This window comes from Cinclus cinclus, chromosome 1 (genome assembly GCF_963662255.1).
Source record: "Cinclus cinclus chromosome 1, bCinCin1.1, whole genome shotgun sequence".
Classification (NCBI taxonomy): domain Eukaryota; kingdom Metazoa; phylum Chordata; class Aves; order Passeriformes; family Cinclidae; genus Cinclus; species Cinclus cinclus.
The window spans coordinates 45,598,363-45,619,932 of NC_085046.1; the positions used below are offsets into that span (position 1 = coordinate 45,598,363).

Sequence of the window (21,570 nt, forward strand, 5' to 3'; positions counted from 1 at the left end):
GCTGGTTGTGTCTTATATGTGGCCTTTGGCCAATTGCTCCTCTACAAGCTCCTTGAGTGCCTCAAGCTTTTCCTTACTGAGTGGCCACTGATTTACCCAAACTAGAGTGTTATCCAGCCATGTTAGTTTTTGGGTAGGGTGCTCCACAGTGGCCGCTTCTAAAAATCCTGTGGAGTTTTAGGGATAATTAATTTGACCCCCCACTGGGACATGGTGTCTCTCCCCCACAGGGGGCACTTGTAGTCAGTGACAAACGGATGAACACTGGCCATTTTCTCATCTGGCCCCTCAATTTGCAAGATGCTTTTCAATATTTTTGCCAATCTGACCCCTCCTACACCTTGGATTTTTCCAGCCACGGGTTGCAAGTCCCAATGTGATGGCCACACCGTCTCAGATATGATTGTCACATCTGCCCCTGTGTCCAGCAATCCTTCCACGTGGAGATGGTCTGTTCCACAGGCTAGGTTGCATCCCATAGTGGGTTTGTCCTCACCAGCCTCAGGTGTTTTTTCATCTACTGGGACCTCTGCTGGAACGGGAATGACTTGGGCAATGATTTGCCTCTTGGCCAAGTTGAAGGGTGGATGAGGGCATCGCATCAAGCGAATAAGATGAATTATGTCTCCCTTGATGGTCATGGGAGCCACCTCAATCTCCATGGGTGTGCATGCGGTGTCCCCAGTAACAAAATGCTCATTGTCCACTCCGGTGTGACTTATCGTCAAGTCTTGTGCATCATCTGGCAGGTCCACTCTAATGGGTAGACCTGAAAAGAAAGGCTTTGGTAGTCACAAGCCTGAAATGCTTGTGAGGCTGCCAAACTTTGTTAGGCAAAATTTTGTCATTCACTTCAGGGTTTTGCATCTCTTTACTACAATCCTCATTTTTATTTTTCTGCTGTCCCGCATCCTGCTTCCCTTCCTCCCCCTTTTTTGTTAAGAGACAGGATTTCCCCACTGTGGAGCCCGTTGCATTTATATCATGATGCAGAATGGGTCCGCACTCTGGTCCTAGGTTTTTTTGTTTGTTGGTTGCTCCTTGTTTTTGATTTTTCTTCTTTTGCTGCTGGCTTTGAGAACAGTCTCTAGCGAAGTGTCCTGGTTCCTTATGCTGGAAACAGATGACACGTTGAAGCTGTTCTGGTGACACTGGTTGCCTCTTCTGGTGTTACAGCTTCTGCAATCCTTGGGTTTGCCAGTCCTAGCTTTTTCTCTTGTGCACTGAACAGTTTTGCTTTCTTAGCACGTTTCTATTATTTGTGCTAGTGTAGGCGGAGGATTGATAGGCAGTCCTAGGATTGCTCTGCGGCATGCTTCGTTGGCATTCCTCTGAGCCGTCTCCTTAGTTAATTCTGCCTGTGCCACTGAATCTTCTACTTGCCTCTCTACTTGTGCATGAAGCCGGTCGACAAACAGCAAAAAACTTTCTGAAGCATACTTTCTAATATTAACACAACTACCTTTGGTTTCAGCTGTAGGTAACTGGTTAAAAACTTTCTCTGCAACTCCACAGATCTCATCTAGAATGAATTTTGCTGACAACAGAGCTTGGTCCTGGGGGTTAGCCCATTCCCCCTCACCACACAGATGTTCATAGGTGATATTGTTTCCATCTGCATCTGTTGCATCCTGGGTGCTTTGCTTAAGCTCTCCTAGGAGTCCTTTCAGAGATCTCTTCCAAGTGCTTTCCCACAGGTTGAACTCCGGAGAGACACTGAAAGAGATCTTGGAGATTGGCTGGAACTAATTCATGTGATATTAAGGTAGCTTTCATAATTCCTTTAAAGATTTCACGGTCTCAACCAAATTCACCTTGAGTTTTTTAAATCTCTTTTTTGTTTTGGTAGGAGATGGGCTGATAGCATCTAGTTGCATTTCTCCTACAAGAATATATTACAAGAGTGGCGGAGGGTATGGTTTCCTCTTCCTGATTTTGGTCTCCAGGGTCCTGATCTCCAGGGTTTCCCCCACCCCATCCCCCACTGGGAGGTGACCCACCTCCCTCCCCCCAGAGGGACTGGCAGGTGGCTTACCCCTCCCCTCCTGGGAACAGGGAGGGAGCTCACTCCCCTGCTGTGGGAACCAGGAGGCAAAGTGTGGGAAACAGAAACCAGAGAGGGGGTGGAGCAACTGTGGGAACTGGGATTGCAACATCTGGAGGCGGGGTTGCAGGATGACATCATGCAGGGTTGGAATATGGAGGAAAGGGTGTCCGAGGGAAGGAAGGGATTGTGGGATAGGAAAGGGTTGGAGGTGGGGATATGTGGGTAAAAAAGATTGTGGGAAGAAGAAGGTAAGATGGAGGGCTTGCCACATGGCCGGTGCCATTTTGGACATCTGCCACATGGTCACTACCATGTGGATAGGGAGGGTCAACTTTAACAGAATGCTGAATTCAAGGTATAGGAACTGCGGTAGCGGGGGGCAGGAAAGGTTCTCTGTTAGTCTGTGCACAACTGCCAAAATTGGGGTGCTGAGAGGGAGGTGGGGAGCCAGGGAAATAATGGCTGTGCCAGGTACCCTGCGTTTCTCGGGATGCTCCATGCGTCCCCCTCAGCTCAGGGGCTGAGGGTTCAGGAGAAAGGGTAGTGGAAACTGAGAGAGTTGGCTGTGTCTGTTCGCTCACGTCCCTCTTAATCAATTCTTTATGAATTAAAAGAAATAATGGTAGAAACTTGGATACTCTTTTGTCTCCCTGTTCTACTTTGAGAGTCCCTCAATTAATAGGTCCCTAATTTTGTCCCAGAAAGAGACAGAATTTACATTTTGCCAGGTAAACTGAGGGAAATGGAGAGATAGTCAGAAAACAAACTGCTTTAACTGTTTCTTAGAAATTGTAACATTCGCACCACCTAAGGTATCCCAAATTTGAGAATACATTCTCCTTTGTTGTGCAGGAAGCTGAGCACCCATCCTGATGTTAAAAGTAATCTGCACGATTGAATCTACCTTTCTTTGCAGTAAAACGCAACCAAAAACTGCAAGTGCTGAAAATGTCCACAGCCAGCTAGGGAAGGGTTTGCCGTTTTCCCCTCCCCCTGTAACTTTGGGGTAGGATGAGAAATTGCACATAAGCGAGCCATGCAGTTTCTAAACTGCAGCCGTCAGTATACCGCTGGCTTTGAAACCACACCGCTCTGCTGCACCACCCCCCTAGTCCCCCCGACTTGCGCTGCTGCCGCTCACCCCATCCCACACCCGCTGCGTCTCGCCACCAACACTGGAGCCCCCACACCGCTGCTCCAGCACAGTTGGTGTCACAGTGCCCTTGTCATCTGCAGGAACCAACCCCATTGCAACAAGGGGCTACTTTGAGTTCCCGCTAACAGTCGCAAGGGGTACTCACTCCTCTCCTGGGGACCTTGGTTGGCTGGAACTGCTGCAAAGAAAGTCCTTTGTTGCGGATCGACCCGTCCTGAGCTGGAGATGGGTTGCTGGTCCTGTCCTTGTGGGCGCTGCTGCATAAAAAGCAGCTTGCTGCCACAAGGTAACTGGTAGTCCAAAAGCCTTGTATAATCCACACATGGATATCCAGCTGTTTTGTGGGGTCTCTGACCTTTTGGGAGGTCCCACGTTTTGATGCCAGCTGACAGTTATCTCTCTCCCTGGGTCTGCTCGGCTAGCTCCATGCTGGGGGGGATGAAGAAAGCCAACAAAGGTAAAAGACAAGGAGGCTCCTTCTCCTGGGACCACAGTACCACTTCATTGCAGAACAACTTCCAGGGGAAAAGAGAGAGAGCAGAACATGACAGGGGAATTTTAAATCCAGGGGAAAGGGGAGGAGAGGAACAGAACCATAACCAATGGAATACCACTGATGGGGTGGGGCAAGGGGAGGACTCAACCAACACCACAAACTTGGGGGAGTTCAGAACAAACCATTCAGTGCAATATAAAAAGCCCAAACCCTGTAATACAAAACAAACTACTTAGTGCAATATAACACTAATGTGTTTGTCTTGATTTCTTGGTCATCCATAATTTAACTGCTATGATAGGCAATTAAAAATTTTCGGGTTGGGTCTCCTGTTTTTTAAACTGTTTTGGTCCAAAGCTTATTTAAACATACGAAGCCTGCAACTTCAACTGTTTAAATTTTTTTCCTTTATTTTAAAGTTTTTTTGGCCATCATTATATAATGCTATGTATTTGGTGATACAGACCAAACTCTCCAGCTCTCTGTCTCCATTTAGCTCATGTTTGGCTGTATTTTACATACATTGCTGCCAATTCAAGCACAGCATCATCGTGAAATGCTGTCTTCAACATTCATTGACTATCATAGTTTCTGTGATATATCTGTGTCTATTTAGCACATCCCTTTGCCTAAACAGAACTTTTGTTTTGAAGGGTTAAGTAAAAGATTTATTGTAACCTACTGTGTTCTTGGGTTTTATGTAATCTGTAACAGATGTTACTTCACTTGAATAAGCTACTAATTTTATAACTCCACTTTTAAATTTGGGTTTTATAATGTATAACTTATTTTTAAATGTATTACAAAGTACCATATGTATTTTCAAGCATGTTTGTAGCATTCTTGCAAGAATTTTGTCTCCCATCTTGGTATTTAATAGTTGTACCAAATAAGAATTGGCTACTTTTACTCACTTGCAATTTCTCATATGCATACATATTTCGCAATTTCTCATATGCACAACTGCATGCAATATTTACCTGTGGATAGGCCATACAGAGGAGGTGTCAAGTGTTTAAATTATCATCTTTGTATGGTTACTATTTGCCCTATTAATTTATCTGATGTCTCAAAAATGGTAAACCCTTAAAAAAACCCCAAACAAATGCAAAAAGCCAATAACATATGAAAAAAAGAGACAAATAGAGATAAGTGTATTAATCATGTTAAAATAATCTTAACTGTAATCCTTACTGCAGATGGGGCATCATAGACAAAAGGAATTCCTCATTTCTGTTCCCATGGCTTTACACAAGGAAGCTCAGTTAAGAATGGGCAACAGTATAAGGCACTAAGATATGTTAAATAAGCAGTAAACTGGCAATGTGAACAAGCAGGTTTTTGCCACTACATTAGTATTGCTAAGACAGACATAATTTTGAAATTGATTTATGCATATGCAGAGCTGCATGTTTGGAATAAAAGGAATATGAATTTGCTTACTTCAGTTAGAATGTAAAGTAGGGCTAACTAGGTGGTCTTCATACTTGGATTTTACTGGAAATGTTGTTTATATACTTAAGTACAGACAAATTAGAAAATTCCTATGAACAGGGTGACATGGATCTATCCGGGTTTTAATTTAGGCTTAAATGTATTAGTAATCAAGTACTTTTGGATAATGTACTCAGGTGCCTGGGGTTTTAAACCCACTAAGTATGTTGCAGTAATTTAAAAAAAATCTATTCAGACTGTAATGGTGTAGATAAAATCTGGGGAGAATGACTTCTGAAGAAAAAGCCTACTTTCTTATTGCGTATTCTAAAGAGAAAAAATTTAAAAGCTGGAGAATTTTTTTTCCTTTTGAACTGACTGTATTCATGCTCCTATGCTGCTGTATAGTTGAAATTATATTTACTTCATCCCCAAAGATTATTTTACTGACATCATTATCACTAGTTCTTAAAATGAAACAATTAAATAATGTAGCGTGATTTTCTGTGGCAATAATCCACTCCCACTTTAGTTTTGTGGTGGTAAAACACAGCTTTGATCCTTGTGAAATTTCAAAAGAGGGTTCTGAATTTAAACAGTACTTACATCTGACTCTTGTAAAGTGTTTGAGGTGATTGTTATCAAAATGTGCAACCTTTGTTATGCTTGTAGACAATATTGCTTTGAGGCAAAATCCAATTTTGAAAGGTGCAGTAGAGCTGTTAGTGATAATTCTATCATGGAAGCAACAGAAGAAAACAAAACCAGACAGCTTCTGTGACAACCCTCAGTATTTTCTTAATCTAACTCTTCCTGTTTCCAGAGGCACAGATTGCTATAGTAATTACTCATGATTAATTTCATGTTCTTCAAGTGAGGCATTAGATTTTCAGGAGGTAGCTGTGTGCATCCAGATAAAGCATAGATTGTCATGCTGCAATGTCTTTTGTCTCTGCTATCTTCTCTCGTCAAGGCCATGTCGAACTTCACTTGAAAGTCGTGTATTTGGTGTCTAGTGAATTGATGTTTTGTTGTCATCGTGGTGGTCCTGTGCCACAATTTAAAAGGCTGCAGTGATGGTTACACAAGCTGAGACATTCTCATAAGGGTTGGATAATTGTGGCCTGGGGTACTTAATCTTAACATGTGCTGTCACATCACCACTGCCGCACTGTGGGAGCACCATGGCATTTAGAAGTGCTCCGTTATGAGAGGGACATGGTTATTCTTCCTGGTGACAGAGTGTTTGATAAAGATCGCTCTCTGATATGGATATCTCTGCCTGCATTCCATAAAGCTTTAGTCACCTGTCAAAAGCTCTGTGCACAATGGCTGTTGAGTGAGATGGTCTGCACAGGGAATCAGGCTCCTAACCATTATTTCTCTGTCTTGGAAACTACTTTGAGACTTCCCTGTTTAAAAAAAACCCAAAATGCTTACTTATAGAGTAAGGGTATTAGGAATTTCATATATTAGGGTAAACAAAGGGTCTTGTAAGAAAAAACATATTTGACTTTGAATGCTTAAAAATCCTATGTGAATTAAGATGTGTGATGGAGACTTCTTAAAACCACACAGAAAAAAAAGTGTTAGCTCTTGTTTTAGGTTTGGCAACTGAGTAGTATTTCCTTCCCTAAAATGGAGAAAAGCGTTAGACTAGTAGTATCTAGTAACTGTGATGTAGTTGCTGTCATGGAAACATGGTGAGATGACTCACATAGCTGGAACACTGCACTGGATGGCTACAAGCTCTTCAGAAGAGATAGGAAAGGGAAAAGAGGTGGAGGGGTCGCCCTTTATATTAGGGAGGCTTTTGATGCTCTGGGTATTGAAATTAATGATGATGGAGTTGAATGCCTATGGGTAAGAATTAAAGGCAAGGCTAACAAGGCTGAAATCCTACTGGGAGTTCATTATCGTCCACCCAGTCAGGAAGAAAAGGTCGACAAGTTATTCTTTAAGCAGCTAGAGAATGTTTCAGAACAAGCCCTTTTTCTTGTAGGTGACTTTAATCTGCCAGACATCTGCAGGGAACTTAATACAGAAGAAAAAAAGGCAGTCAAGCAAGTTTTTAGAGTATGTGAAGGATAACTCTTTGTTGCCGCTGGTGAGTGAGCCCACTGAGGGAAGAGACTATGTTAGATCTGTTGTTTGTAAATGGAGATGGGCTGGTGGGAGACATAGTGGTTGGAGGCTGCTTGGGGCACAGTGATAATGAAATTATAGAATTCTCAATATTTGGTGACATTAGGAAGAACATCAATAAGACTTTTACTCTGGATTTCTGGATGGCAGACTTTGGCCTGTTTAGGAGACTTATTCAAAGAGTTCCTTGGGAAGCAGCCCTTAAAAACAAAGGAGTTCAGGAAAGGTGGATGTGCTTCAAAACAGAGGTCTTGAAGACACAGGAGCAGACTGTCCCTGTGTGCCGAAAAATGAATTGATGAAGCAAATGTTCAGCCTGCATGGGCAATAAGGCTTTGAAGGAACTTAGGAATAAAAAGAACATGTATCATCTTTGGAAGGACGGTTGGGTGTCTCAGGAAGTATTTAAGGGCGCTGCTAGGGCATGTAGGAAAAAAATTAGGGAGGCCAAAGCTCAGTATGAACTTAAAATGGTGACTTCTGTAAAGGATAATAAAAAATGTTTCTACAGATATATTAATGATAAAAGGAAGGATAAGACCAACCTTTGTTCTCCATTGGATGAGAGAGGGAACTTAGTAACTGTGGCTGAGAAGGCAGAGGTGCTTAACGCCTTCTTTGCCTCAGTCTTTAGTGGGAAGATGTTTGTCCTCTGGAAAACTGTCCTCCTGGGATGGCAGATGGTGTCAGGGAGCAGAATGGTCCCCTTGTTATTGAAGAGAAGGCAGTCAGAGAACTGCTGAGATGCTTGGATATTCATATGGAATCCATCCCAGAGTGATGAGGGAGCTGGCAGATGAATTTGCGAAGCCACTCTCCACCATTTACCAGCAGTCCTGGCTCACTGGTGAGGTTCCAGATGACTGGAAGTTTGCCAGTGTGACACCCATTTATAAATAGGGTGGGAAGGAGGATCCTAGTAATTATAGGCCAGTTAGCCTGACCTCAGTACCAGGTAAGGTTATGGAACAGTTTATACTAAGTTCCATCATGCAGAATTTACAGGATGGCCAAGGTATCAGACCCAACCAGCATGAGTTTAGGAGGGGTAGGTCGTGTTTGACCAACCTGATCTCTTTTTATGACCAGGTGACCTGCCTGGAGGATGTGGGAAGGGCTGTGGATGTGGTCTATTTGGACTTCAGCAAGGCCTTTGACACTGTCTCCCACAGCAAAGTCCTGGAAAAGCTGGCAGCTTGTGGCTTGGACAGGAGCACTCTTTGCTGGGTTAAGAACTGGCTGGATGGCCAGGCCCAGAGAGTGGTGGTGAACAGTGCTGCATCCAGGTGGCAACCAGTCACCAGTGGTGTCCCCAGGGGTCTGTGCTGGGGCAAATCCTGTTCAATATTTTTATTGATGACATGGGTGAGGGTATTGAGTCTTTCATTAGTAAATTTTCAGATGACACTAAGCTGGGAGTGTGTGTCGATCTGTTGGAAGGTAGTAGGGCTCTGCAGAGAGACCTGGAATGGTTGGATGGATGGGCAGAATCCAATGGGATGAGGTTTAATAAGTCCAAGTGCCAAGTCCTGCATTTTGGCCACAATAACCCCCTGCAACGTTACAGGCTGGGTACGATGTGGCTGGACAGTGCCCAGGCAGAAAGGGACCGGGGGGTACTGGTTGACAGTGGACTGAACATGAGCCAGTTGTGTGCCCTGGTGGCCAAGAAGACCACCGGCCTCCTGGCCTGTATCAGGAATAGTGTGGCCAGCAGGAGCAGGGAGGTCGTTCTTCCCCTGTACTTGGCACTGGTGAGGCCACACCTTGAGTGCTGTGTCCAGGTCTGGACTCCTCAGTTTAGGAAGGACGTTGAGATGCTTGAGCATATCCAGAGAAGGGGAGCAAGGCTGCTGAGGGGCTTGGAACTCAAGCCCTATGAGGAATGACTGAGGGAGCTGGGGTTGTTTAGCCTGGAGAAAAGGAGATTCAGTGGTAATCTTATCACTCTCTACAACTTCCTGAAAAGTGGTTGTAGTCAGATGGGGGTTGGTCTTTTCACCAGGCAGCAACTGACAGAACAGAGGACACAGTCTCAAGCTGTGCCAAGGGAGATATAGGTTGGATATTAGGAAGAAGATTTACACAGAAAGAATAATAAAGTGCTGGGATACTTTGCCTGGGGACGTGGTGGAGTCACCATCCCTGGATGTATTTTAAAAAAAAGACTGGATGTGGCACTTGATGCCATGGTCTAGTTGAGGTGTTAGGGCATGGGTTGAACTTGATCTTGGAGGTCTCTTCTGACCTAGTTATTCTGTGATTCTGTCAATTGTCCTGTGTCAATAGCAATGAAGAAGCCATAATTAGCATTTCTCAGGTCTCCGTTTATTCCTGCTTTATATTCATGATCATCCTGCTTTAAGTTGTAAGGGGTTGGGTTAATTAACTTCCTTGAAATAAATTATTCTGTAAAAACAATTGCCAGAAGAGACCTATGAGCTTCATCGTCTTTGTGTTCATTTCAGAATAATTATATTTCCGATGTCATCTTTCATATTTTAACAAACTTTTCATACAAGAGTTGCTCATAAGTGCTATGGAGATTCTCTATTCCTGTGTAAAGAGATTCTCTATTCCTTTAATGCCAAAATTCTGTTTCTTCAAACTCCATTTCTGCTAAAAATAAAGTTACTTCAAAATTCCAAAAATTGAACCCAATGTATTAGAACTAGATGACAGTAAGACTAGTTGTATAATTTTTTACTAGTGGTGAATAACTTTTTTTCCTTCTTTTGTTTAAACAAAAAAAAGAAAACCAAAATATCTCTCACTTTTACTGTTCTCCATTTAAGGATATGGCATAAAATCTGGCAGAGTTCTTAGTCCCAGTGGTGCTAGGGGCTCCAAGAAAATATACTACCAACACAAAGAAGCTCCCTGGAACTTCATGCTCATTTCTTGCCCTTTACTTTTTCGAAATTTTCTTCAACTTCCTAACCATCTAAGAAGAAAGTCTTTTGTATTTTTGGAGTTGTATTTCTATTTTATATATTATTAGAATAAGCCTGGAAGAGTCATTATGATCATTATTGCCTCAAGAAATTTGTCTGCATATACAAGACTGTGCTATGTTGGAAGCCTTTTTCAAGAAGCATTGCTAATTTTGAAGTTATTGCTGGATGTTAAACAATGCCCTAAAAATATCTTACATTACCACTAATGATAGAGAACTCTGACTGGTTTTAAAACTTGCATCACCATTAGTTTACAGTTTTCAAATGCTTGACATCTTACAAGGCCTACTTAGCAACAAAATAAGCATGGAGAGACATCTTTCTGCTTTAACACTTAAGGCTGAAAACACTGAGAAATGTTCTATGCTGGGAAATTATTGAAATCAAATCTGTAATAGTGTTGGGGTATGAAGTTCTCAAGATTATTAAAAAAATCTGGGTTTTAGCTCTACCATTGCAGCTATGAATATGAAATTTAGTAAAAATCTTAAACATGATCTTTGTTTAGAGAATAATACCTTATTTTTTTACAATATACTTTCATTATAATTTAACTGGCCTTTCTTTTCTGCAGTTAGGTGTATTATAACAGAGTGGGAGTTTGTTCAGACAAAATTTAAAAATAATATAAATTAAAAGCGTGTTTTGATCTGTTATAAAAATATATATTCAATATTGTGTTTCCACACTATTTCAGTATCTCTTAAATATTTCCTCCATCAGATACTTTCCTTTGTTTCATAAATTTTAGAAAGAAAGTTTGAAAAACTTATTTTTAAGTTTTCCTTGTTTGAAAGCTTTGTGATATTAAAGGAAAAAGAAAAATGTTGAGTAGGCAATGATAGGTCTTATGCAATGTATATGGACTTCTTAATAGTTTTGTGTTGATCTAAAATCTTTATATGTTAGCTACATTTGAGACTGTCAGTTGCAATGTATTTTCCTACCTATCCTGTGAAAAAGTGAGACAGGTAGAGGTTTTCTTTTTTTTAATAAGGTTTTATATCTATTTAGAAAGATGATAGATATTAAACAGATTGAACAACTACTCTGAGAACCAAAAACAAAATTGGGAAATTCTGGAGAAATCAGCAGTCTGAAGAGACTAGGATCTCAGATTACAAAGGGTACAGATTCTTTATCTACCTCAAATATTACAAAATATAAATAGAGTTTTTCAGGTGAAGATAAAATGATTAAAAATATGGATGTCATGTTGTTAAAACATTCTCATTCCTAATTTTTTCAAGTATTTGAATGAAGAGTCCCAGATTTCTTAAATTTGTAGCTCATGTCCTGGGAGATTTCTAGAGTAATTTTACTCCATGAGAAGAGATTTCCCTTTTTTCCCCCTCCTATCAAGTATTTACTGTGTAACCATGTATTATCAAGGAATCTTTAGTCTGAGGCTTTAAAATAGTTACTACGTCTGTGCATGCCTACATTATAATGTGGTAATTCATATTATATTGTCCTGTGTCCTGGGTATTCCAAATCTCAGGAAGCTATATTGGGGCACTTCATCTGTTAACAGAATAATCAGTACTTAGAAGTGCTTTTTCCCCTCCTTGGTTTTTCTGCAAGTGTAAAATAGAACTTGTATATATACAGTTATTTAAAGATCTAGTTGCTTTGTTTCAGTGACCTGCAGTGCTTAAAGACTGAACTTCTCCTTTAGAAACTTAGATCTACCACTTTTAAAACATTATAACATCAGACATTGTTTGGGAGTACTGGGATATTTATTTTACCTAGAGCCTGCGAGAAGGTGAGCATCTCCTTTGTTTGTGGTTATAAAATGGGAAGAAAACCTATCCTAAAATTAAGGCTTCATAAGGTAAAAGGCTATGTCAGTTTCTTCTCTTTATGCTATTTGCATTTCTGAAGTATGTAGGAAAGTGTCAGTTGAAATATAGTGCAGAATGAGAAATCACCTGGGAACTTAAGAATGACTCTAGAAAGTAGCCTTTGCTGTGTAAAGTGGGGTTCAGGTAGTTGTTACACAAAGATAACTATTTAGGTGGATCTTCAGCAAAATTAGTATCGTCTGAGCATTATCCATAATAGTGTACAGGTAGCTTGCCAGAAGTTCTGTACTGTACTGTCTCAACCAGTGATGGTATTATAGGAAGCATACCAGTGAATGAGCACACCTCACCAGCATGTTAAATTCATCTTCATTCATTGTTCTTCCCAAATTTTCAGTTGTATATTGGACAGGAAAGAGATTAGGTATTTGAAGGCCTCTGTTAGACTGAGGAAGATTTTAGTGTTGCTGCTTGTCTCAGAAAGATGAAGCTGTAAGATGCATACAATTACTGGTTACATGGATCAGAGACAGCTGATGTAGGTTGCTGCATAGTGTGGTGCTTATCAGGTGGCTTTGTCACCTGTAACTCTTGGAAAGTGACTGTGATATGGGACTTCACCTTCTGTAGAACATGAGGTGTCGAAAGCATCAAGACTTTGGTCAGAGCAAATTGAATGCCCAACACAAATGTGTCAAGTGATGTGTCAGGGATATCATTACTGTTCTCTGACCAAAGTATGTTATGTTGGTTTTCACTGCTTGGGATTAATTTCTTGGTTCTCCTTCACATGGTTAGAAGGTTTTTTTTGTTTGTTTATTTTGTTGCTTGGCTCTGATTTATGTAGTGTTTGGACTCATGGGTGTCCTGTGGGTTCTCTGCTTTATTTGGAAAGATTACATTTTAAAATCTAAAACAAAAGCTATCAACACTTTTTGTTTGAAATGTTTCATATTTATAGTTCCCTAAAATTCTGTTTTCTTTATCTTCCCAGTCACATGGGAGCTTGGAGGGAACACACATACATCTCTAATGCCAGCATTTTGGATTAAAAATAGTTTTCCTCCACCAAATGCTAACAGCTGGTTGGCTGTCTTCCCCTGCTTAAGATGCATGACATAGTATTTTCGTTTTCCTGTATTGCCAAAATGTTAATGGATCAGGCTCTGTAAGTTTTACTTTATAAATTCTGTTGTAATACTAATTACACTTTAACTGCATTTCTGTGAGGCTTTTCACAACTCCAGTTAAGCACCTATTACCCAGTCTTGTAGATAAATAAACAGAAAGTGGTTGAGAGAGATGTTTTGTGTTGATTTAAATAAGATTATCAATGCTTCTGTAAACCAAGTGTTATTTGGGTAGCATGGAGATGTAATGACACTCCTGAGAACAGGTCTTCTAAGTTGTGCTCCTCTGAGATGAGCCCCTAACCTGGGGCTTTCCTTTACTTGAAGTACTCCAGTGCAAATACTGTGGAAGGGCACTTGTCATGTTGATGTTATAGCAATTACCTATTGAAATCACTGTCATCTTCTCTTTTCACCAGTGATGGAAAATGTCTAAAAATTCTGTTTCAAGAATGAAGACATTAATAGCAATATTTTTCAAAATATCTTTTTTTAATGCTGTGAGTGGACAATATTATGTACAATGACAAGTTATTTCTGAACCAAGTAGAGTATCATATAATAGCTTTTCTGATTTTCCCCACCTTGAAGTACTCAGCAAAACTCTTACCATATTAGAAGAAGTGAATCTATTACTTTTATTTTATTTTGAAAATTCTTTCATAATTCTTGGTACTTAAAGTGATATCGTGTTCATATACATCATCCATAAAATTTACATTTTGGCATAAAAGCTGAAGAAACTAGGGCAAAACATGGAGAGAAACAATAGTTAATAAAATAACAGATGGCAGCTGTGTTCTAATGGAAATAATTATATGCTGCCTTTTTAATAGCATAAAATCAATGTGTTGTTTTTGATTAATACAGTAGGCTTACTGGTCATATGGAGATTAGTGTGTGATATAAATCTAAAAATCAGTTTGTTGTCATACATTATGTGATATGATGGGGATTAATTTCAGGAATGCCTTAAAAATATGGTCTAAACAAAATTCTTTCTGCACTGATTGTACTAGATAGATTAATCATGTAGCCATATGGACTTTAAATTGCCTTGGGTATGCAAAAGAAAAATCTGGATGAATGATACCTTATGTAGTACTCTGTGGTTTGTGTTTATGGAAAACAGAATTCCTCAGGATCTTCTAAAGGAAAGCAAGAGTGTGCCAAAGGTAATTTCAGTATTGAGTGTTCACGGATGGTAAAATTATATTTAGTAGATGTTTGTAATTTTTTGCAGGTAATAGCTCTAGCAGATGCAGCAGAAGAAAATCAAGCCAACATGTTCCAGGCATTTACAAAGTTGAAAAGTGCCACCCATCTGGTGATTATGCTGATCAGTTTGTGGCAGAAGCTCAGCACTGATCAAGTTGCTATTTTGGAAGCTACGTTTTTGCCATTAGCAGAAGATACACAGGAGCTGGTAAGAATCTGTAAGAGCTGCTTGAAAAATGCTCATTCATAGAGCCTTAAATTTCCGTATTTATCCCTATACTTTGCTTTGTCCTTTGAAGTAATTTAAGTAGCCTTGTTAACTAGGTGTTTGATGCAAACTACACTGATTTCACAGGAAAGTGGAAAAGTAAGAGTAGATTTTAGAATGGTTCAAAAGAGGATATGGGTGGTACCAGTTAAATTCTGCTTAACCTTTCCTTATCATGCCAAATAGTAGTGTCTCACCTTAGCTGATTTTTACCTTCTGTCCTATGGTTAGGACAAATAGAATAATAGCCCCAGATTTTGAAGACTCTTAATATAAATGCTCTATAAGATATATGTCCACATTCTAATAGAAATATAAAAGGTACACACAGCAAATACAGTACATAAATTTAAATCTATTATACTGTCTTGATTTGAAAGACAGGTGTTTGCTAAGGAAAGCAGAAGCTTCCCTTTGGACTGAAAAACAACCGCGATTCTTCCGATTATTATAATTTTGGAATTAAGAGAGCTCTCAGGCAAAGATATGGGGGTAGGAATAACAGTTCTTTACTAGTATATCTAACAAGACAAACAAGAACAACAACAGCTATGAAATTACCCACAAACAGAACAGTAACTCAGTCCCAGTGTTTTTTGGCTGCAGGCACCTTTTCCCTGAGCTGCAGTTCCTGGTGCTGGGGGCGGGCGGGTCCCGCAGAGCCGCAGGAGGGCTGGGGATGATGGCAGCGCTGTCCCAGGGGGAGAGAGGGAGATGGAGACAGCTCTCCGCTCATGGTGTGGGTCCCGATTCTCAGCAGAGTGCTGGATGGTGGTAGTTCACAGCGAGAAGACAGCCGGGCAGGGTCCGATAGTGGTTTCCTGACACTGGGATGGCGGAGATGGAGGAGAAGCGGCGATCGTCCTTCTCGTTCGAACTCCACGGGGGAAATGGGCCGAGGCCCAGCCTTCTGCTTCCTCTTCTGGCTGTTTGAATCTCTCGGGGCTTCCCTCTTCCCTCCCGTCCCCTCCCCCTTGTCACCAGGGCCCAGTCAACAGGTATCTTAGCATGACAATGGGGAAAATTCCACAGAGGGAAAAGGGAAAGAAACCAACCCCCAACATATACATTTGCCATACTTTGTCCTCAGTGATTTACAGTGGTTTATATAATGGGTGAGTTATCTAAGCAAAATACTGTGAATAGACAATTTCCTTGTATTCCAAACCATGCTCTATATAGTTCTGCATTCTGTAGGTGTCTAGTTAATTCTGTTTTGATTTAATGAGTGTGACCAGGTGTCCTAGTTTGAAAGACAGGTGTTTACTAAGGAAAGCAGAAACCTCCCTTTGAACTGAAAAATGCGATCCTTCCTTCCTACAGATTATTATGATTTTGAAATTAAGGGAGCTCTCAGGCAAAGATATGGGGATAGGAATAACAGTTCTTTACTAGTATATCTAACAAGACAAACAAAAACAACAACAGCTATGAAATTACCCACAAACAGAACAGTAACTCAGTCCCAGTCCTTTCTGGCTGCAGGCACCTTTTCCCTGAGCTGCAGTTCCCGGTGCTGGGGATGGGCAGGTCCCGTAGAGCTGCAGGAGGGCTGGGGATGATGGCAGCGCTGTCCCAGGGGGAGAGAGAGATGGAGAGAGAGCCCTCCGCTCACGGTGTGGGTCCCAGTGCTCAGCAGAGTGCTGGATGATGGCAGGTTAAAGCGAGAAGACAGCAGGGCAGGGTCTGACAGCAGTGAGGATGGTTCCCAGCGCTGGGATGGCAGGGATGGGTGCAGAGGCGGTGACCGTCCTTCTCGTCTGAACTCCGTGGGGGAAATGGGCCAAGCCAGAGCCTTCCGTTTCCTCTTCTGGCTGTTTGAATCTCGCGGGGTTTCCCTCTTCCCTCCCGTCCCCTCCCCCTTGTCACCAGGACCCAGTCAACAGGTATCTTAGCATGACAATGGGGAAAATTCCACAGAGGGAAAAGGGAGAGAACCAACCCCCAACACCAGGTGAGATTGTGTATAAAATCTACAGAATGGTCTATGAAGAAAAGTAATGCTGGTTATATCCACACCCAAGGTCCACAGCTAAACACTGCTTTAGTTGAATTAAAGAATGTTCTCAACTTAATTAATAATTGATCCTCAGTTATTTTCAAGAATTATCTTTAATACACATTATTTTTAGTTTTCATGCTCTGCCTAAGGTTTTTGCAATGTACAGTGAATCGAGATTTTGGTGCATACCCAGAATACTTAGAATGGTGGTCTTTTAGAAAGCTTATGCTGGGTTCCAAGTGAATCTAAGATCTTCTGCCATTTCTGCCTGGAGGGCAAAAAGTGTTTTGGCATTTTACATGATATTGACTTATAGCAGGCAAAGCAAAACAGTTGTGTTGAGATTTGTTTTGGATTTAGTCCTCATTTAAACTTGGAAAATTGAGCTTAACAACTGAAGAACATGCATTCCCATGATCTGAATTCAAAGAATGTTCCTATGAATCTCCTAAAAGTCCAAACAAACATTTTTTACATGACTACTTTTTATTTTGCCGTCAGAAAATGGGTTGCTTTGATGCAAGTTTTGATAAAATATGGTACAATTTGTTGTATCCTGTAATGCAGGATATTGCTTCAGCCTATATCTTGCTGTGGTTTTAATGTAGTGGTTAACAATGTTCTATGCTGAAGCTTCAAGACTTCACATAAGCATTGTAAGGATGTATATTCTACAGAGCAGTCAGGGTGAAAAATGTAAACCAACAATAACTGGAGGTGGAAATAGAAACAAAACCTTTACAAAATACAGAATTACATGCCATATTGAAGTTGTTATGGTACCACAGAAATCTGAATGTAATTTAGGAAGCTTAGGCAGAGAATGGGGCAATCTTCTGATTGCAGACAGAATCTCCTAGCTGGTGTTCAGGTTTCCTTGTAGGCATCCTTGTAAGCATTGGTGAAGGGCAATACACGGAAGAATTTTTATTTACTCTTCAAACAATTCTGCATGATGGTTTGCTGTATTTTTATTTGGACGGAATGTGCTAGAAGATAGTTTGGATGCAGTCTACATCTCCAGAATTTTCTGCCTTCTGAGCATTAAACTATGGACTTGTTTTCTTAAAAAAGGAAAATGTTTTGAATGCATTGTTAGCATAAAAAGAAATACCTCTTTTACGATAACATCAACATTAGTCTCATACATGCAATTTCATTTAGACCAGATTGTATCTTGTTTTCTAGACCTGGCAATCACTTCAGTTAGATATTTAGCAAATGTGAAAGTGGTGTTCTCTGTTCTCATTGTGTCACCATTTTTTCTCAGACTGCTAAATAGTTTCTGTTGCTGCAAATTTTTGTCTACAAACATAAAAACTGGGTTTTCTTGTCTACAAAGATATAATGGAAGAAATATTGAAAACTTGCATGTTTTCTGTGAAAAACAGATATTTAGCATCATATTTTGTTTCTGGCAGTAAACTTCTAACTAACACCTAAATAGCAATGCTTTGATATAACTGACTAAAAGGGTTGTCCAGTGTTGGAAATACAAGGACATTCCTCTTTTTCAGTGATTCTTTCATGAATACTTCACAGCTCTAGAAGTATGGCATCAGAAATTGAATGAGATCTCTCAGGTGTCAGTGGGATAAATGAGCTAATTCTTTTGGTAATGAAGCCACTAAGAAATTGATGCCAAAACTGAAGAAAAGTAGTTGCAGTGAAATTAGGTGTGGTTTTGTCCAATGTACTTTGTTACTGTGGGACTAAAACAAAATCCATATTCAGAATATAGAAGTATATATTAATACTATTTCAGAGCATAGTGTTACAGCTGCATGCAAACTATACTTTCAAATGTAACCAGGTTTTGAGTTCTATGTTTTTCTATCTGTTGAAACACATGGTAGAAAAACACTTTAGGGTGCTTTTGGCCACAAAAGAATCCATGATTTATTAATAATGTTAAAAATGTACCAGAAATTTTCTTATATGATTAATATTTTGCAGAAGAGTGGGTCACTGTTCTGCTAGACTAACATATTTGTTATTAGCTTGTAACTAATGACTGACAGCAGTTTAAAAACTCTAAAGTCTGAAACCAAAAAACCACCCACATTTCTTAGGGATGTTTTCAGTGATTATCATTTACCAAGCTGAGTTTTCAGAATAGAACAAAATACTTGAAAAATGCTGAGTTTGTGCTAAAGCATATGTTTACAACAGGAAATTCTAGTTTGGAAGGGAAGGGAATTTGTCCAGGCCAATTTATAGGATTCAGAGGGTTCATGCTACATGGGGTAGTTGTAATATAATGTTTGGATGGTATCTGGATTGACTGATGACTCATATGCCTGAGCATTAAGGTGTTAATGCTTTCTTTGTTTAAGACATTACAAAGGGAGAATATGTCTGTCGATACAAACATTCTGACTTTAAGACTGATGGAGGGGCCTTGGCAGTACAGCCATCAACAGCAACTTTACTGAAGAGTAAATATTTTCATAGTTCTCCTGATGTTACCAAATAATGACATACAAGTTCTTCATTGCTCAGAATCATTCCTTGCTTGTCATAGTCACATTTGTCTTACTAAACTTAATAGTAACAGCTATAACCAGTGTTGAGGAAGTACATTTCCATCTCTATTTATGTTTGGAGTCATACCAACCAAGTAAATGTCTGTATTAGATCTCCAGATTTTTTTTAAAGTTTTAATTTGAAAATAAAATATGCCTGAGAGTGAAATGCATATTTTAATTGACTATGTGATTTACAGTACTTAACTTATGTTAGGGACTATAAATTTACCACTTCACAGTGTTGATTAGATAAAGTTGAATAATACACTGTAAGGCAATGATGAAAAAGAAATGGTGTCACAAAAAAACTCCTGAAGTGCCTGTAAAAGTCACAAGAGTTACTATAAAAAATATCTCTGCTTTCTGTAAGAAGATGATCTGAATGTAATTCAGGAGAAAAACAAAAGATCATTTGGGAAAGACTAGATAGCCTGCTAGGTTTTGTAGCATGCTAGGTTGCATGATAGCAAATGGGTTTTACTCTAGAGTTCTTGACTAATGTAAAAATACTGTTTTGTGGAAAGAATCCTGTAATGAGATTAAACTCTCAAAACCAAAGGTAAGGTTACTTCTGTAATTCCAGCATGATTAATTCTGTCATGATTGACATTAGAAAAAATTTTCTCTGAATTTTCCATTGCTGTCCAGTACTTTTGAAGCTTTGAGCTAATAGTTGCATTTTTGGTAAGAGTAATGGTTTATGAACTCTCATTTTTGAAATTTATTGGAAATTGTCACTTTAATTCTTGTAATTAATCCAACCTAGCTCTTGATCACAGTTAAAATAATCTGGAATTAGTTTTTTGGGCTTTATATTTTCTATATTCCACTTGTCATTGTAACCACCTAAATGCAAAGCTCCAACTGTGTACCAGAATGAAATATTTAATACTTTCTTGTTTGCCATAGGCTAGTACAAATTCTCTTTTAGTTAAAATTTCTTAAACCTAACAAAAAACCCCACCCTAAACCAAATAAACCAACAAAATCCCAAAAAACCACCACAAGGCAGTGAGCTTTGATGATGGATAGCTTGGAACCAGTTTTTAATATGGTTAAATTCTTTATTTTTGTGAACAGACAAGCTTACAGCACTTACAGCAGATACATTATGTTTATTCCCCTCCTTTTTAGAAACAAGGTGGATAATACATCTGCAGATAAGTGGTTTCAGACAGAAAAACACATGAAATTTGTTGCCTTTTTTCCATCTTGGAAAATTGCATTAAATGACATTGAATAACTTTTTTAAATGATCAAAACTAATAGATTTGTCTTCATCTTATTTGAATCAATGCCATGCAAGAGAACCATTCAGAAAGACTCTTCTGGTACAGTGAAGCATCTAAGTCTAAAATAAATGGGGGCAAAAACTAGTAAATTTTTATCCTTAATCACTAAAATTAAAGGAAGGCACTTTCAGCTTTTCCCAGTAAACCCCATAACTTTTCAGTAAAAAAGATCAGTCTCAGCCTGAAGTTTAGTTTGGTTCAGGGTAACATAAAATTGTCAAGTGAGGGGAGGAAGGTGAAGAAATGAGTTTGTCACTCCTCCCTGGGCAGGGAAAGTCCTGTATTAGGGAAAAAGGTTAAAACTGAAGTAGTGGTGCCTGGTTCCTGTCAATGTCCTTTGCTCAGGCGTGTGTATGTGACCCAGCTGGACAATAAGAGAAGTAAGAGAGCACGGTTCAAGAACATCGAACATTCTTTTATATTATGTTTTGATATGGAAATCAGTGTTCTGCCTCCTAGCCTACTTTCAAGAAAACTAGAGTATACCAGAGACAACTAGAATCATAGAAGCTTTAAGGTTGGAAAACACTTGCAATATCCTGGAGTCCAACCTTTGTCACATCCAGTCATTTCCTGAACACCCACAGGGTTGGTGACTCCACCAACTCTCTTGTCAGCCCATTCTGTGTCCAACCTGAACCTCCTCTCGAGAAGCTTGTGACTCTGTTGTCTTGTCCTGTTACTGGTTGTGTGGAAGAGGCCACCTCCCACCCAGCTACAGCCTCCTTTCAGGGAGTTGAGGAGTGTGCTAAGGTCTCCCCTGGACGTCCTTTTCTTCAGGCTAAACAGCCCAGCTCTCTCAGTTGCTCTTAGTATTGGTAGGTGGGCAGAAGGACACATGGTTGTAAAGCCAGGAAGTTGCTGCAACTGATTCTACTTTTATTTGTTATACTTAAAAGCAAAGTTTCAAACTGATTATTTGACAATGTTGGAATGTCTAAATGCCAAAGATCAAATGTTAAGTGACTTAGACAAAAGAGGGAATTTGAAGACCAAAGAGGTGATCTTACCACTACTGCAAGCACCATCACAGTTTCTTTAAGTGTCTGGTAATCATTTCCTTCCTGCAGTTAATTTTATTTACTGAGA

The 21,570-nt window shown here is 39.8% G+C and overlaps 1 protein-coding gene across 1 annotated transcript in view; it reads left to right on the forward strand.

The window, feature by feature from the left end:
• The window catches only part of BBS9 (Bardet-Biedl syndrome 9), a 194,357-nt gene that overhangs the window by 130,115 nt on the left and 42,672 nt on the right, over positions 1-21,570 (forward strand). Inside the window, exon 20 of the mRNA XM_062505631.1 lies at positions 14,417-14,599. Within this exon, the coding sequence (XP_062361615.1) occupies positions 14,417-14,599 (183 nt within the window). The remainder of the gene's footprint in view (positions 1-14,416; positions 14,600-21,570) is intronic.